We start from the raw sequence: 19,227 nt of genomic DNA on the forward strand, positions 1-19,227 counted from the left end.
GCTACTTTGAGGTACGGGCATCAAAAGTTTTGGGCTTAGCCCTCGTGCCTTGACCTAAGGCTTTTGGCTGAGCCACATTTTGCTGCTCATGCGGCAGCTGGGACATGCTCCACTTGGCAAGCCTTGAACGAGCGCATGCGGCGGCTAGCACACGCTCCGACTGGCGCGCACAGGGCGAGGGCCCGTTCATCGCTGCTTGCAGCTTTAATTAGGGCCCGAGCCCGCCAACCGCAGGTTGGGCGAGAGCCCTATTGAAACCCTTGCGATTATTATTATTATTTGTTTGGGCCGAAACAACCCCAAATTGCGTGCCTTTCACTTGAAATAAACGCGAACGCGCCTAGCCCCAAAATTCTGAATGTGCGAAAATCGCGTGATTCCAGTGCTTGCACAAAAATGAATGCTCCACAGCGCCCCCTAGAGGCTTAAAACTGCAGCCCCTCAGGTGACTTAAAGCTACAGCCCTGAAATTTGGTGTGCATAACAAGCATGCATGGCTCTTCAAAAAAGTCTCTTACGGCTAACATGATTTACGAACACGAACTTTGCAATTTGCATCTAAACGTCGAAATTTAGCAATTTTGGGCTAGCTATTTTAACGAACTAGTCCTAGGTTTTTCGACTTTTCTACTTCAAACTTGGCCTGAGTATACTACACACACTGAAGATCAATAATCATAATTAAATTTTTTTTATTTTTTTCGCTGTCGCTACGACATTGGCTCAAAGTTCGGAATTTTTGAACTTTGTCCAATTTGCGCGAAAATAGACATAGATGTTCATTGTTGCAACCCGGACACAGCCATGTCGTTATTTTTACCAGAAAGTACAGTGCCCCCTAGTGGCAATGGCCTGAATTTGGAAAAATTGCATTCATAGGGTACTTTTTTGAACGAACTAGTCCTATGATTTTTCTCAGATCAACTCCAAACTTTGCATGTGTATACGAGAGACATTGAAGATTAATAATCATAATAGAATTGTTATAATTTTTTTGGGCGGGGCCACAAATGACCACCAAAGTTGGCCATTTAGCCACTTTTCGGAAATCTTAATAACTATCTTGTTCAATGTTTTATAAGGACAAAAAATCACACACGTGTTCACTGTCTGATCCTAATTCCATTTCTATCATTAGTTGCGTTAACATTAATGCTCCATAGCGCCACCAAGAGGCTGAAAATTTTAGCCCCCCAGCTACTTTGAGCTACAGGCCTGAAATTTAGTAAGCATAACAAGCATGCGTAGTCCTACAAAAAAGTGTATTATGACCATAGTCAATTCCAAACAGGAAGTTTGCTATTTGGCCGTAGACATTGCATTTTGACGATTTTTAGCCTCACACCAAATGGAACAATTCCTTGGTTTTTCATCACATCAATTCAAAAGTTGCGCTGTGTACACTACACACACTAACAATGAAAAGTATCAAATGGAGAACCATGTTTATTTATTTCGGGTCGGGGGGAGGGCAGTTCTTGATAGCAGTTACACTTGAGCATTACACAAATGTTACTTCAGTAGCACTATTATATTGCATAAAATTAACACAGTGCTGTAACCAACATACTGTAAAAGATCATTCATAAAAATATTACTTTAACACATTTTGATTATAGATTTCAAATACATCAAAACTTTTTCAACAAATACAAATTTATGTCATGATTAATATGAATGATTATTTTTAAGTCTTCATGATAGCGTGAGGAATTACAAAAAATTATTGTACTGCAGTAACCAACCAGCCACTTCTAAAAATGTTTTGTAAAAATATACATGATTCTCTAGTATTTTCATTATAGCATTTAAATACATTAAAGTCACAACTTTTGAAGTGAAGCCAAAATAATGTGTTAATGTTAAACAATATTTTCACTTTGGGTTGGTTCATGATACCATTAGTAATGATGAAAATGAAAAGTAAGACATACAATGAAAGGTTTGTCTTTTAACCTGACAACTTTAAAGACACAACAATCCAAAAAGAATTAATAGTCATATAATCATGATGTTTTCACCACTAACTATACACAGTGGTCAGGTATGACACTGCAGCTTTTACTGTCCTCACCTATGTTTATCTCTTTTTTATGTTTTTATATTGTTGATTGGTTTTGTTCTGACTTTATTTGTGATGTGACTATGTCAAAAACATTTGGATGATATGTGAACTGTCTACAATTTTTAAGAACACTTAAGACAAAACAAGCATTTTAACACAGGTGGCCCATCTTAGTTGAAAGCCCACTCACCACGACAAGGTGCAGGCCATGAGTGGGGACACAAGACATGACATACTTGACAAACAAGACAAACTCTGACAGGACAAACATACAAATACAGAAAACAAAAAGCCAGACAGATACTCGTAACATTCCAAGAACAACAACTAGATTACAGATACACTTACAACTTTGCCAAAAAAAATCTCCAACAGATACAAATGAAAGGAATTCATAAACTGTGGAAGGTGCATCAGCCAGGTTATAGTGTAAAGGTAATAATAACAGAGTGAGCTCCCCTCCCTTTTAAAAAGAAGAGACTTTATTATATTATAAACAATAAAAAACCAAGAACTTTAGACGATAACCTAAATCCATGAAGTTACACATCGTTTCAATTTTAGCATTTTTAGGGAAAAGCCCTCATAAGTCAAAATATTCTTCCTCATCATTTTGAAGAGATGTGTTTCTGAAACAACACAAAATCCCTTCATGAGCACTAAAGTAAGTCGGCCACACTACTGATTGTACCTCATACTGTGTTGTTTTCACATACACATGGTCAATTAATGTGCCTTTCTCTGTGGTTGGTTGTGTAACGAACTGAACGAACCCCCTTTCTCCAAAAAAAGTGCAGAGTGATGATGACTTAAAAATGTCGTCATTAAAATCTCCCATGACAGCGATTGTGTTACTTAGTGGGTTAAGTTCATCAAGCAACTTGCTGAGATACTCTTTAAACAAAGACATGGGATAAGCTGGTGGGCGATATATGATAGCAAGCACAATTTCCAAATCAACAAAGTTGCATACCAAGCACTCCAAATTCATATGTGGAAGTTTGATTAAGTCACAGCCCACATTATCTGCGCTAAAAATGCCAACACCACCATGTTGTTGGGCTTGCAAAGTTGTCAAAGCAGGGTGGTTACCAGTGTAAGACACACTTCGTGGGCAGTTATGGAAACTGTAACCATCATACTTGATATTTTCTAAAACACAATCAGTGGATAACCAGGTTTCCGTCACAGCAATACAGTTAAGCTGCAAATGCTGTGTACATGACACCAAATCAGACAGATGAAGAGACAAGTTTTGCACATTCATCAAAAACACAGAGAATGTGTGTGTATTTGTGTGAAATGTTTTGTCTTTTACCAAAAATCTGGGCATACTTAGTATGGCGTCTTTGATGTCATCTCTACAATAAATCTTTTTCTCATTAAAACCCTGCACAACCAAGCCTGACAAATTCCGGACGCGGCTTAAAGCCACATATGCCTGCCCTGCTGAAAATATCCTTTTAAAAGATACAACAGCATTATCAACAGTTAGACCTTGCACTTTATGGACTGTACAAGCCCAAGCAAGTTTGAGTGGAAATTGCCTTCGCATTCCACCCTTACTGCTGACTCTTTCTTCCTCTGGTTCAATACTTGTTGATCCTATCAAATCTACACTAACTCTGACAGAATGCTTCCTCCTCTGGATTCCAATTTGTGGATCGTCAAATTTAACAAACACTTTTTGAGGAAACTTCTTACCATCAATAAGTGCTATATGAGTGACAGTCCCACACACACCATTAACAAGACCATCAGTTACATCTACATTTTTACATAACATTACACGGGCACCTTCTCCCAAAAGCAATGTTTCCTCCAAGCACGTGTTGTTGACTTTGGTATGATGCCCTTTCATTAACTGAAGCTTCCCTGTTTTTTTACTATTCACATAGTCTTCTGCCTCAATTACAACATATTCGGGACAAGTCCTGAATAGCTCTTGAGTATTGTGCTCATTTACTTGTGTATTTGTAGGAAATATGTGCAAAGCTGAGCTGACTTGGCCAGTTTCGCAATTCTTGAGTGTCTGAATATCACCGAGAAGCATTGGGGTGTCTCTAGATCGAGTTCTTATTCTATTTAGCAACTGTGCAAATGTGCTATCCTTCTGCCTAACAACTGTTGTTAATTCTACAACACTAAACAGACTGGACCACAAGCTCACACCTTCATTGTCAGCATACAGTGGCTTCCCTTTAACTGGAGGCAATTGGTAAAAATCACCGACTGCTATAATACTTACATTCCCAAAAGGGGAATAGTCACCAGACTGTTTGATCTGTCTTAATCTACCATGAATATAAGCTAACAATCTATGATCTACCATAGAGATTTCATCAATGATTAAGAACTGCAAATCAACTAATTTGGCACGCAAAGTATTAACTTTTTCCTCACCCAAAGGAGTGTACGGTAAGCGTAAATCCTTTCCAATGCTTAGTGTGCTGTGAATAGTTGCTGCATGCAAATTGTATGCAGCAATTCCTGTAGGTGCTGCCAGCAAAACACAAGTGTTGTCAGGATGACGAGACGCTGGTGACAACAACCTCATGGCCTCATACTGGATAGCTCGAATCAAATGGCTTTTTCCAGTACCAGCCCCACCTGTTATAAACACATGCAGAGGATTTGGCTTTCTCCCATTAACCTTGTCTAAACACCACTGTCTAACCTGATAAAAAATGGACAGTTGTTTCTCATTTAGAGACCTAACTAAAGCTAAACCGTCAGTCCTACTCAAAACATTATTCCTCTTTTCTAAATGAGAGACTTCCCTAGCACTAACTGCCAAATCTGGAATGCTGTCTACATGTTCATCTACACTCTGCTCTTGGTTTTGAAGTTCCTGCACACACTCTAAGCGCTCCACTTCCTGTTCTGGGCACAGATTACACCAGGCATCTTCTAATATAGCATCATTATCAATGGAATTTTTGATGTCATCTAAATTTGTTGCTGCAACCTCAAACCTGCTTCTATTGGAATCTACGACTGACTTCACTAAATGCCTGGTGCCATCCCTAAGTCTCACCTGACCATTGTTATAAAACTCCTGAAATGTAACAAAGTTATGTGGTTTCAGCTGAATATCCTCACGATACGGAAGAAACAACTGCAGGCTGCTCTGATAGAATGATTCAGGATTTTTTGTCTCAGAAAAACGTGCATATCGTACAACTGCTGGTTGTGTGCGGGTTCGTTTGATGACAAAGCCACTGTCATTCTTTAGTTTGATTCGACTTTTGGATTTTTCATTTTTACTTAATACACGATATTCTGAGGCAAAAGATGCCAAACACATGTCGCTAAACTCCCTGTCTTCTGGCCTGTTCCTATAACGATCAACTACACTAGTCATCCACATGTCTTCTGATGTAAGTTCCTGTGCTGATGCCTTCTGTTTTAACACATTCAAAGGCAAACTCATCCTAACAACATTGTCCCCTGTGGGTACAAATACAACCTTTCTAGAGCATTCCCTCAGATGCATGTTCGGAACTAATCTATAAACAGCTTCCTGTGCACAAACATCTCTGTTATGGAGATAAACACTGCCAAGGTTCTTCAAAGCTTCTTGTGCGCTAAGATTTTTATCCTTTGAAGCCTCTTTCTGTGCATTACCTAACAACAACCCTATCTCCCTTTCTGCTTTTGATATATACGAAATAATGTACACTATGCAGGCGTATGCGTCAACAACATACTGAATGTCCATGTTGGCATTCCAGCATTTCAGTAGTGGCTTACTATACTGATTTGTCCAAACTTCATTGATCTCTCTCTTCAGGACAATGTGTGTTTTACGCGCAAATAGTTTGTACGCCTGCTCAAAACCATCCTGATCTGTTCCTACACTGGAAAGCAATTGATCTATACTACTGAATTTACTGCTTTTCTCTTCATCTGCAAGGATTACTTTTACTGATCTCAAAAGGGCTGATGCCTGCTCCCTAAGTTTTTTCTTGGCCTCTTTCTTTGCCTGACAATCACATGGAACTGGAGTGGAGTTGTCTGTCTCCCCTGTCTGACATTGACAAGTGTCTTTTGGATCTTCTTCACTTTTGCGGCAGATAAAAGTCCTACCTGATGCTGGCCTAGGAAAATTGAAACGACAATTTGTATTCTTCTTTTTACATGTTTTTGAATGTCTCTTAGAATGCTGCTGCACGGATGAAACCACTTCAAACAAATCCTCAATTTGGGGTGGTAATTCGCATGTTACATATTTATCTATAAACTCAACCACCTCCTCATCTGTGTTTGTATCAATAACTGGAGCATTCTCAATCCAAAACAAACTATGAATGTGTGGAGAGCCACGTTGCTGAAACTCTACCCGATGAAAATAATCTCTAATTTTACCAATTGGCTCAGCTGGAGACATCAACACTTCTCTAAGAAAACAATGCCAGCGAAAATCAAACATTCTAGCTGCTGTCACAGGATTACGTCTCAACAGCTCACACCTATCTGCCCATTCTAACTCTTCAGCTGTCTCTATTCTACCTTCTTGTTTCAAAATACTACTGAGTAGATTCTTCCATCGCATATCAGCTGAAGAAAATGAACAAAACCATGTGGGAATACCAAGTTGATGGACACAGGCAAGTAAATCCTTCTGGACTCCCTGCCAAAACGCTGGAGTACCTCTAATAGGTTTCAGAAAACGATAGCCGTCGTCAAATTCTAGCAATTTCTTCAAAGAGTCTTCATTCTCCAACAAATCATTTACTTTTAAGGCAGTATGACCTCCTTTTCCTTTCCTCATGGCTATAGAAACACTGGACACTACCTGCTCTAGCTCAGACATGTACTGAGCATAAAAAATGTATTCTACATTTTTACCAAATCTACCATCAGCATTTAAGATTCTGTTGTTGAGATATCTAGACAAAGTTAACCTATGCTGTCTACTCTTGTGATAAGTATTATTACCCTGGGGAAATAATATTGGAAAAGATTTAGCTTCATTTGTGGGATCACATAATAGTCTCACAGGGTTATTCCCTTCAGCTGGGGCTACATTTAAGGTATGATCGAAATACTGGTCTAATGCTTCCTGACCAATATCTACTGGCATTAAACAAGTATCTTGAAACATGCAGTGTTGCTGTCTGTCATGCAATAAGTCATCCTCAACAATATCTGTGGACACCTCACATTCCTCTTTATTAGCATCACTATTCTCATCAAGTACATGTTCCTCTCTACAAAACTCATTTAACCAGTCTTCATTAAACTGTATATCTGCATAATGCAGATTCATCTGTTTTAAGTATCGCAAAGCTTGACGTATACGCATTGGATTTACAAACTGATACTCATAATGACCTTTGTAAGTCAACTTACGCTTTAATTTCACTTTTAACAATGACCCTTCCATATTGGAACGGGGCAGCAAATTGTCTGTCTGCACTAAATTTGCAGGAACACAAGTCACAGGTCCATGAACTCCGTTTTGACCACCTTTAGGCAATGCTAACATTTTCATAAACGGAATATTTAAAGCAATCAAATGCTGTTCAAGGCTGTTAAGACATGCTAATTCTTCTGGTATGGGATTAAGTGCCAAGTTATTCAATACACTTTCAGCTGGAAATTCTCCCTTGTTAATCTTATAATGGCAGGTGTAGCAAATCCACATCTGCCCTCTTGGCGAATCCAGCAAACTACAAGGTATGGCACATCCTTCAGTACACTTGTGTACAAAATCATCAGTCAAGCATGTCTGTGCTACTAAAGCTGATGCTTTATTTTTCTTATAATCATCTTTTTTACAATTTAAAACCTGATGTTTAAATAACAACCTATGACACACACAACAAACAAAATCTGGACCATCTTTCACTTTTTCTAAAAAGTTTTCCATAACAAAATCAAAATGCATTGACATCTGTTTTACATTTTGCCTTCTCAACCTGTTTTTTTGAACAACATTTTTCCTATGCTCTGCATTAATACGAAACTTCATAATACTAAGGGCTTTCATACGTTCATTGTGCAATTTATTAAATTTATAGTTACTCTTACTCCTTTTCTTCATTTTTTCTCTATGCAAATCATTTGTTTGATATTCATGAACACTTCTTGTCTTCATTTGTTCTCTAAACAAATCATTTAACTGGTAATTCAATTTAATTGTGTCCCTACTAATTTTCTTTACCTTAGCTTGAAACACCAAATCTGTGTGGTATTGAATTTTTTTCTTTTCCTTGCTTTGATGCTGAATTTTCTCCCTATATATTGGATTTGATTGGTATTTCAATTTCTTCAGAAAATTCTTTTTCCTTTTGAAATATTTAGATGGTGTACTAATTTCTGCAGGCTGGGCTTCACAACTTGCACTTGTACTTAGATCTGCTGAACAAACCTCATCATTTCCTTTACTCTGTTGTCTAATGTTGTATCCTACAGAAGAAACATGTCTAACTTTACAGTAATCATAACATTTCTGTGATTTAGGGGATTGAACACAAACAACTGTCTCATAATGGTTTCCATTACAGTTTTCCAAATAAATACCCTTATTTAACAGCTGTGTATTTCTGCAACTATATTTAAGCCAGCGATGTTGGCAGTACGTAAAAATGTTAACTCCTAAAAAATCTGCTGCTGCTTGAATCTCTAATTCTGTAGCCCAGCTCCCAACATATTTTATTCTTGAGTTACTAAGGTATTCAGTCACAGATGAGTACTGACTCCTCAGAAGACTATTATACTGTGCCTCATTACTTTCTAGCTGTTTTACAACAGCAAGTCTAATTTTCCTGTGATAATCTTGTGTACCACTGACAGCTTGACTAATTGCTCGAAAGAAACAATTACCATCAGCAGCAATATTGTCATTTTTACATGGAGTCCCTAATGGACCTATCTCTTCAGATGCTACATGAAGTTTCTCAGAGGGAATCTTTAACTTCCTGCACAAAGCCTGTGAAACATCCTTACTGAGAGGAGTAAACAGTAGCTCTTCACTAGAGACATCACTGACAAACTCGATATCTGAATCAATATCATTTACATCCCCACTTCTTAACTTCTTCGACACAAAAGTTCCACTTGACCTCTTGCGCTTGCTAAGTGTTCCCCTGCTGCTACCACTCATCCCTGTTAGATGGCTTGAGCTTTCCCTAAAACTACTTCCAAATACTGTGCTTCTGCTGTCTACAGTTTCTGGGGGTTGTGGGCACACTGGACTTGACAGACTGACACAAACACCCACAATCTCAAATGGCTTTTTGTGTCGAGTCATTGTTCTTGAAAGTCTACGTATGTGATGGTAAAGTTCATCAAGACAACTGAAATATAAAACAACACTCTTTCCCATACAATGTACAAGACCATCTGAACTGCGAGCATGAGAATCAACAAGTGCATACTGCCCATGTTGATGAATGATAGCACAGGTGTTAGCACACACTGTCAAAAGACATGTGTTATAATTACAAAACATCTCTGCCAATCCATCTTTCAAAGTGTGCTGCACCCTGGCTGCAACTAACTGATTGTCATTAACAATTACATTTCCACTTACAATGTCACCATAGAAAAAGTCAAACGTCTTACCATAAACAACATGCTGTCTGGGCAGTTCTGTAGCAAGGAGATAGTGATTTCTAGTGTCACTGATCAAGTTCTTCTCTCTTAAAGAGGAATACAACTTGTCCCCTGACACAAGGACCTCATCAAGGGTGTGTGACTGCCATGAAAACACACTCTGAATTGTGTGTTTAGCTAAACTAAGCAGGCTTATGGCCATGCACTGTTTCCCTGCATTTTTAAAACGAGCATCTCCCTGATGGAATGCTCCCTGCACGGATCCTACTCGATGCGCAGGCCTGACAGAGCTGCTTTCCTGAACTTCAGCTGCAACTTGGATTTCTACCTCACTGTCTGCAGCCTTATCAACAGTGTCTGCAACCTCAACTTTGCTGTCTTCAACCTGAACATTTCTAACTTCAGCCTGAATTACACTGTCTGTAATCTCAACATTGCTGTCCTTAACCTCACTTACAGTATCTAAAACCTCTGTGGAGTTGTGCACACCAACCTCGCCATCCAACTCATTCAGATCCATGCCAACAACAGCATAACACTGTCCTTTCAGCGACTTTTGTAGACCTCTGATGTGAAGCATCAGGTCATTCAGGCATGTGGTAAACACAGCTACAGATCTGCCACAGCTGGAAGCAAAGCCAGATTTATCTCGTCTACCGCAGTCAACAACCACTAAATAGTTGTTGTGTTGAATGATGACAGTACAGGCACTGTCAATGCTAAACAGACACATGCCACTACTGTTGAGAAGGTCCTGAATCCTGTTATACAACAGATCCTCTCCACTAGACGTAGCAGCAATGTACTCTGCACGGTCAAGCTCGAGTCTCCACTTCCTGCTAAAAACCCTGTGCTTCTCAACAAGCTGAAAAAACTTGTCTTTTTCTGCCAGACTGTGACTTTCCTTAGCAATAAAGCTGTAAAGCTCACTGCCCTCTGACCTGACCTGATCTAAGTCTCTGCTACTCCATGTACACACAGGTGAAATCTTGTGTTTGATAGCAGCCACAACACTACAACATATAGCTGCATTAACATCATGCCGCTCATCACTCAATGCTCTCAGAACATTGCCACAAAGTACAGCTGTTGGCAACTGCTCATCACAAACGCACGAAACAGGAGAAGCATCACTCTGACCTTTGCTGGATCTTTGAGTGCGTTGCTTGTCACTACCCTCAACCTCATGGGTCTGAACATGGCTGGCAGACGGAGACAGTGGGGATGCAGGGCACGCAGGGGACACAGGGAATGCAGGAGACGCAGGGGACACAGGGGACCCAGGGGACGCAGGGGATGATGAAGTCACTGCGGACCTGTGGGATGCTGGCACCTGAAAAATAACAAAACAAATGAATGAGTGGCATAGACAACAAATATGTATAGAACAATAAAAGTATTTCATTCTGTTTGTTGTGTTTTTTTTGGTTCAATGTCTGCATTTTAATCAATATTAAAATTGTAAAATTATCACAGTTAGTATGTCCCTGACAATGGACAAATACTGACAACTGCTTAACTATAAAACACCAACTCCAGTAGAACCTAATAAAAGGTACTTTTTTGTACTGACAAAAGTAAGTTAACCAACCTCCTCCTTCACCATCTCTGGCATGACAGTGGTAGGTGTGTCCCTGGACGTCACACTCACCACACACGGCACTGCCTCCGCCTAAAAATAGAAAATAGAGGCACACATGAATGGTGTGTCCCTCAACTGTTAAGCTACTATGCATGAATCTATTGATTAATTTAAACCTTTCCAAATAAGATTAAACATTGTTCAAGACAATAATGAAACATAACTCACCTGCCGGACGAACCGACTCCTCTTGGAGACAGTAACCTTCCTCCGTTCCACAACGGCCTTCTAATGAAAACAAAGAGGTAATGTTACCATAGTGCTTTCACACAATCAGAGAAGTTGTTGCTGTTTAGAAACATGTCATAAGAGAGAAAGACGAGACTATGAATATTACCTGCTTGCCCTTGGGAACGGCTGTGGACCCAGTAGGACTGGGCAGATGAGATGGAACAAGCTTTTCCATCTCATCCAACAGGGCAGCGCTAAACCAGACTGGCGTTAGCGGGATGGTACACTCCTTCACAACCTGTGAAATTACAGTGCAAACAGTTGTTGAACTTAACAGCTCTAAAAAAAAATCCCACTTTATTCATACAGTTAATGTATCAAAACAAAACAAACATTTTTTAGAACAGAATATAGAATAGAATAATCTTTTATTGATCCCCCTTGGGGAATTTTCCTTTGCTGTCTTAAAACATATTTCCTTTGTATGCAAAGACTATATGCTTGCATTCGGCACAGCACTTTCCTGCCAATCAATTAAGAATATTAAGTAAGATACAAACCTGCTTTCCAACCATCCATTTCTTGGGAACCACACCAGAGGACTGAGCCAGCTCCCCTGATGCCTTCCTCTATGATAAAAGGAAGCACAATTTGTGTTTAGTAAACATCCAACTTCTTTTTTGAAATTATAAACATTTACAAATCTTTCACAACAATCGGCTGCAAATTACCTTTCTGCCCCGTTGAACAGTTGTCCACTGTGTGAAGGGGTTGACTGGAGGACGAGGAGGAACAACTTCACCCCTCACCACAAGTCTAGGTTTCACATGTGGAACAGATGGCTTGGGAAGTGCCTGAACCTGCACTTGGGTGATCTCTGGTACAGGCTTCAGTGTCTATTTTATGGCATAAAAAATAAATAATGTTATTAATAGGCAGAGAAAAGATATGATTTAAAAGTTACTGAAAATGTATTAATGAAATTAATTGAAATCACAAAAAGCATTGCCTAAAAAATTATCACATTCAATCTGACAAACCATCAATTTTTTCTACACAGACACAACTTACATCGTAAGCAGCCTGCCACAGCAGCCGTGCAAGGATTGGCATCCCTGCAGTATCAGAGAGGTGAATCTGTTGAAAATATGTCATCAAATTATTAACAACTCCTTCAATGCAAAAGATGAACTGTTTTTTTTTTTTGTCAAAATCCAAAGTACTACTTACACCATCTCTGGCCCACAAGTCAGTCTCTGACAAAGGAAAGTGTTCCACTGCTGGAAAGTACCTCACACCTGAGAAAGTAAAAACAAAACAAATTATGAAACACCATATGCAATTCTTCTTTCACTTAAAAAAATCATGCTAAACAAAAAGGCAAATTCTGTTTTACACAATGCATACCCATTCTTGCAGCCACTCTGTGGTACTCTTGTCTAAGTGCCTCTTGCTTCTTCAGGTTGGAACTGATGCGGGGAGGGAAGTCAAGCACTGCGACCTGAAAAATAAGCCACAATATATATACATTTTTTAATAAAGTAATAAAGCTTTCAAAGTTTCATTCTAAAACAATTAAATATGCCTTTCAAATTGCTAACAATAATGTGTCAAAACTTACATTGGACCAACGATCCATAGCTGCACACAGAAGCATGGCGAAGTCTGCACTGGCGCTGTCAATGGTCTGGGAGTGGGTCAGGTTGTTGCTGGGTGCCAGGAGGACCACTGCTGCAGGACTTCGAGGAACCACAGCATGGATCAGCTCGATCCTCTCCTCGTGAGCAGCAGCCCCTGGTGTTGACATGATGCCAAAGGAAAACAGTCCCTTTGGCATCTCCACGAAACCATCAACGATGGCTCGCAGGTGGGAGTCACCAACTAGAAGAACAAACTGGAACACCAGAACAACAAAGTATGAGCTTAATTATTGTTCAATCAACTTAGAGCGACATATATATGAAAATTACATCGAATATTAATCTAACCTCCTTGTCAGGACACTCAGGTGGAATGACCAATTTGTGACTCTTCCTAGTCAGCGCTGAAATTGGCCATTGCTGAACCCGGTGGCGAAAACCAGTGCCCGGACCTATCAGAGACAAATCAAATTTCCCCAACTCAGTCACAAAAGTGATGACAAATGTAAAGGCAACATCTCTAAGATATACCAACAGAAATAAGTTCAACAAAAACAAAGAAATATAATTTTCCACATACGTGCTTCATCTTCCTCTCGTGCACGACGCCACAAGGGGGTGATGTCAAGTGTCTGTCGCTCTGCCAGTCTACGAGCTGCCGCCTGGGAACGACGGAAGGATTTCGTTCTAGGCATCTGTGACAAATGAAGAAAAGGAACAAACATAATTGATCAGTAACAGCAGCCTCATCGCCAGACAGATTTCACGGGGGCACATGCCCCAGTATGTATCTGCAGGGCCCTAGTCAAAATTTCACTAATTAAAAAAAATCACTTCAGAGTTTTAAGTCTACATAGCACAGCGCACATACTACTTAGTATGGTCATTCATTGCTACTGTATTCACTCCACATGAACAATGGGCACATGGCTTATTAATAGGGTCAATTATCCACGTGTAGCAACTTCAGCTGATAATACTTCAGTGTCAACTCAAAGCCGAGAGAGCGAGAGAAAGGGAGCCAGAGAGAGAGAGAGGGGGGCAGGCAATGGGAATCACTGCGTGAGGTAGGTAATGTTAGCCAACAACAACTTGTTAGATATGCTATTTTCATTTTGATTTGACTCTAACTATAACTCCCAGATAGATATCAGAAAGTTATTTGCCCGCAGCAGGCACCAAGCAGCAAGGAATGAGAGAAGTAAGTGAAGTCCTTGCTAGCTAGGCAACATAAGTCTGTCTTAAGTTAATGCTAAGTTAGCTAATATTTTTCCTTGTATCAAGAAAACAATATCAGTTTGCTGTAAGAGCTGTGGGGAGAATTTCCAGTGACTTTCATCAGCATTAAATGTAATGTTGGTTATGGTCTGCTGGTTGTGCTCAGTACCTCTGCATCAATGATGATTTTGAGTATGCTTGTGTTAGTTGACTGATATAGCCTATGGATGGTGCAGTGGTTCTCAAATAGTCTATCTTCAGGAAGAAAAACATTTTTTTCCTAAGATCAAGTCGTGAGCAAAATTTTTAAACCATTCAAGTTTATTTAACAGGAAAGTAGCACAGTAAGCTTGTCTTGTTAATCGATTCGTCTTTGACTAAAATAATACGGTTTTCGTCAACAGAAAATTTGATACAGCTAAAGCATCTGGTTTTGTTGCCAGGAACAAAATAAAATTTCTGTATTTGTCACCAGAAACATGGTTAAAAATGTTGAGTTTTGTTGCCTCAAGTAGATTATTTTAAATATATTTCCATGTCCGTCCAGACAAATTGGAACAACAGAGTGCTGGAACAGGTGGGGGAATGATGTAAGCTGAAAAGCAAGGGCAGAGGTGAGTTGACTATCAGCTAATGATGTCCCACATGTATTTTTTTCTTTTCTTTTTTTTTTTTTTTTTTTTTTGTATCTGAGTCATTTGATTTTGAACATTAATGGCAGGAATACAAAACCTCCCCAAAGAGGAAAAAACAAAAATCAATTTTAACAAAAACCTCTCAGCTTCTTACAGAATACTTTTTGGTCGGGTGACTTTTTTCTCACAAGGAAAGGTGGGATAACTTTGTAAGCAGAGTAGCTTCGCTATGCTTATGATCCCATGTGAAAACTCTATACCATAAAAAATGCAGTTAGGAGACTTTGAGCTATAAACATATTTGTACAGCAATAAACACTAATATTTTCATGTTGCTTCACACTTAGTGGAGCAGAGTGCAGAGAGATGGAAATTGATGGGCCTCGGAGAGAAGTGACACAGAGAGTAGACACTGAGAATTGAGACCTGGTTGACAACGTAGTTAGCTAGTTTGAACTACCCCATTGCAGATTTGATAAATGTTGGATGTAAAGGTTGTCTGAGGTTGTCAGTTAATCATAATAAATAAGTGCCGAATATGTTTATTTTTTCTTGCACACTTTGCACACTCCTGTGGATTCTTTGTGCCCCAGGTGTACCCCAGTACAATATCCAATCTAGTGACGCCCCTGAGAAACAGTATTTACAATATCAGTTTTGAGCATCTGTGTTATTAAATTTATCTATGAATACACAAAAACAATAACATCAACATAACTTACCTTGCAAACGCACTCAATACAGGTGTCAAAAATGTCACAGGGTGGGACTTTCTGCTGAAGGCAGCTGAAATAGGAGAGAAATGCAGAATTTTACAATCTACATTATTAAACAGCCAATATTACTCAGCACAGAGTTTAGGATTTTTCATTAACAGTCATAATAGATAAAAGTGAATTCCACAAGTTAGATTTACTGCCTGATTTAACTACTGTGCCACAAGGCCCTTCATTTTTTTAGTCTTTGCCCACAGTAATGTAAACACTGGTATTTGTGAGAAAGAAAACAAAATGAATAAATAATTCCATCAAAATAACTGCCTCATTAAATGTGAAAGTAAATAAAGTTAATGTCAAAAAATGCAAGCATACAATCTGTTAACATGCATGTGTGTTGTTTAATGTTACACACAAATACAGATTAAACACTTTACAAAAAACACAATTTAGAGCAGGAAGAGACTGCTGTGGCCGATGATTGTCTGTGTTTTAGGTAGAGGAAGGGCTCATAGTAGCACACACTGACAATTCAAGACATCACCCCCTCAAAAACCCCTTTCTTATTGCCGTCATTAGAGCTCACAGTAAAATATTACTGCCCACAGATACAAGAAAAACACAGTGCCAAAACAAATCCTCTGTCTTGCCTGCTCCCCATATACACAACACACGCACAATATTCCCACAAGTCTCTGGCTGCAGGTCTTCACTTTGCATTGTGCAAGCTTATGATTGGAGTACCTTACGCACTCCAAATTCAGTTGTTCAACAACAAAAATGAAAAACATTAAGCACACGCACCCCGAACCAATACAGGGAAATGAAACAGTTTACACATTTTCAATTTATTGTTCCATCCAGCATAACCAAATATATAGAAGGCCTATGGTCATTTCTCTCAAAGCCTTTGCCTCTTGAAAAACAGAAGCTTTATAAAAAAATACTTTAGGCTACAATTCTACTTTGGGGGCTCTCTTACACGTCCAACAATTAAACAAAGGCTTACTCTCAGTATTAACATCAACTCTTACATCCTCCACTCCTTTGTGTTAAAACTTCTCCACCAGCTTTATTACAAAAACACACAATTTGCCAAAACAATTCATACAAGACAGCACCTCACAATATCTAAATAGCTCATCTACAATCAACTGGAAACATAAATACAGTCAGATGGACTTCTGCCTCCAAAAGTTATACACACGTTTTACATAGCTCTTCTCTATTTTCAATTCACAGAAAACACTCAAGCCCTCTGTGGTAAAACTTAATTACTAAACAAAAGAGCCAAGCTGCGTCACTGTTTACAAACATGCACCTAACTCCACCACACACAGAAAACTTAAGTGACTCAAATACAGACAATAAAACTCTTCTGCAAAATGCTAATCCTTCAACGTAGTATTTTGCACTTCCCACACTTTCTTTTTTATGATGTATTAATGCTGCTGGGCTGAAATATTCCAAAGATCTGTGCTATTATTACTATTTTTTTCTACTTCAGCACCTAACATATAGAAAAATACACTGTGCGTTTTAAAAACTATTTGTCTTCATGAAATTGCCCAAATGTGACCCATTCTCCACAGACATGTAAATTGGTCAGGGGTGTGAGTGCTTTAAGTACTCCCTTTTAAGATGATAAGTACAGGGTGTAATAGGCTATCCAAATAGATCGTCCATGGCTATAGGCAGGGGACAGCTGCTGCATTGTCCAAACAGGTGACAATTGTCAGGAATGTGTGGATGTGAGCTATTGCCTTTTAGGATAATGACAACAGATTACAGTTTGCAGACACTATTGTGTAAGTTTGGTTCAAGAAGATATGCTTAGAAAGCTTACTTACTTAATCAACTTATTTTTTCCAATTCAGAATGCCACCAGCAAAGACTGCTGTTCTATACACTGTGCAAGATGTACTTAATGCCATTATGAATGGACACAGTGACTTTGGAATTAACTCATACAAGAATTCAAGTGATAAGATAACAGATGTACATGGCCTTGAAGCTCAAAAATAAAATCTACTGCCCACTGACCGTGCATGTCTATGTGGACACTGAGCTTCTCTTTACTAAGCATTCCATCCCTATGAACAACATCACTGGCTGAAAAGGCCATTTGTCAGTCTTAATAGAGATTTTTCCGGTTCAGATATTATGACTCATAACAATTCACTCCACACAGCCCTGGAGTAAAAATAAAATTACAAAAAAAAAACAAAAGACTGATGTAGGATCTGACATAAGGAATTTTCGAAATGTACACTTTTGTAAATATTGTATCTCTTGTTTTTTAATTATTTACAAAGAAAACCTAAAAAATACCCTTATATGGTTAATATGTATGATATTAACTGTTATTTGGCAATATAACTCATCAACCCTTAGTTGACCCTGTAGTTGCTTTGTATATCAAACATTATAAGTAACACTGAAATTCTGGTCCCAGCAAAGCCCAACATTGCAATATTACAGCATGTTCCTAAAAGCCTGTTCCTCATTTAAAGGCAAAAATTACTTTAAGCTACAATTCTACAACATTAAGCTGAAGAGGGCCGGAGGGTTAAAGCATTTGTATCCTAGAGCCATTCAAAATAGCAGCGCTCTCTTACACGTCCAACAATTACACAAAGTCTTCTTCTCAGTATTAACTAAACTCTTACAACCTCCACTGCATTGTTTTGAAACATCTCCACCAGCTTGATTACAAAAACACACAATTTACCTTCCAAAACCGTTTATATAACAACACAGCAATGAAAACACCCCAGACCTATGTTGTAAAACTTAATTTCCTAAACAAAAGAGCCATGCTGGATCACTGTTTACAAAAACCCACCTGGCTCCACCACACATAGAAAACTGATGTGACTCAAATACAGACAATACAATTCCTCTGCAAATCATCATTGGCTTTAAACCCAGTTATACAGTTTTTACAGTTATGCTTGGTAACAAAGTGCTTTTACTTACTGTGTCCGCAGAGTCCGTCAATGAAGAAATGCGAGATGTAAAAATTACAAAAAAAAAAAAGAAATTTAAAAAAAAAAAAAACAGAATAAAAAGAATAAAAAGGAGAAGAGTAAAGGGAGAAAGATAAGGGGTAAAATCACTAGATTGCTCAGATTGGGACGCAAGTTTGCCGAAGCCAACAAGCTAGCTCTGAGGGTACCAGTTGAATGGTACTCGCCCCCTGAATAGCCATGCTTTTATCACTTTTCCAGCCTATTCATACACCCCTGGACAAACCGACCAATCACAGCACAGTATAAACATGATGTCAGCTCTACCACTGATCACTTACGCCCTCTGATAGGGATAAGTATAAAACATTTATCACCATTTGTTTAACCCTGTAAAAACCACACCTCATTTCAAACATCAGGTTAAGGTAACCCCCAGAAAAAGAAAAGTATATATATATATATATATATATTTTAAAATACTTTATCCCTGCCTTGCCATTCAACAGAAAATGTGTTTATAGGTCTGACCTTCAGTCCACAAACCCACTCAACAAATTAACTCTTTTTCAAACTTATGTCTCTGCTTTTGTGGACAACATTTTTTC

The 19,227-nt window shown here is 38.8% G+C and overlaps 2 protein-coding genes across 2 annotated transcripts; both read right to left on the reverse strand.

The window, feature by feature from the left end:
• Positions 1 to 2,648: 2,648 nt before the first annotated feature.
• Positions 2,649 to 8,168, reverse strand: LOC141800587 (uncharacterized). The gene has a single exon (XM_074683207.1). It carries the CDS (start codon positions 8,166 to 8,168, stop codon positions 2,649 to 2,651), a length of 5,520 nt encoding a protein of 1,839 aa, XP_074539308.1.
• Positions 8,169 to 8,422: 254 nt separating this feature from the next.
• On the reverse strand, positions 8,423 to 10,148 carry LOC141800588 (uncharacterized). Its single transcript, XM_074683223.1, has 2 exons — positions 8,544 to 10,148; positions 8,423 to 8,479 (listed from the first exon to the last, which is right to left on the reverse strand). Exons 1-2 carry the CDS (start codon positions 10,146 to 10,148, stop codon positions 8,423 to 8,425), a joined length of 1,662 nt encoding a protein of 553 aa, XP_074539324.1.
• Between the last annotated feature and the right edge of the window lie 9,079 nt (positions 10,149 to 19,227).

This window comes from Halichoeres trimaculatus, unplaced genomic scaffold (assembly GCF_033239565.1).
Source record: "Halichoeres trimaculatus isolate MK-OKI-2021-1 unplaced genomic scaffold, fHalTri1.1 fHalTri1_scaffold_2, whole genome shotgun sequence".
Lineage (NCBI taxonomy): Eukaryota > Metazoa > Chordata > Actinopteri > Labriformes > Labridae > Halichoeres > Halichoeres trimaculatus.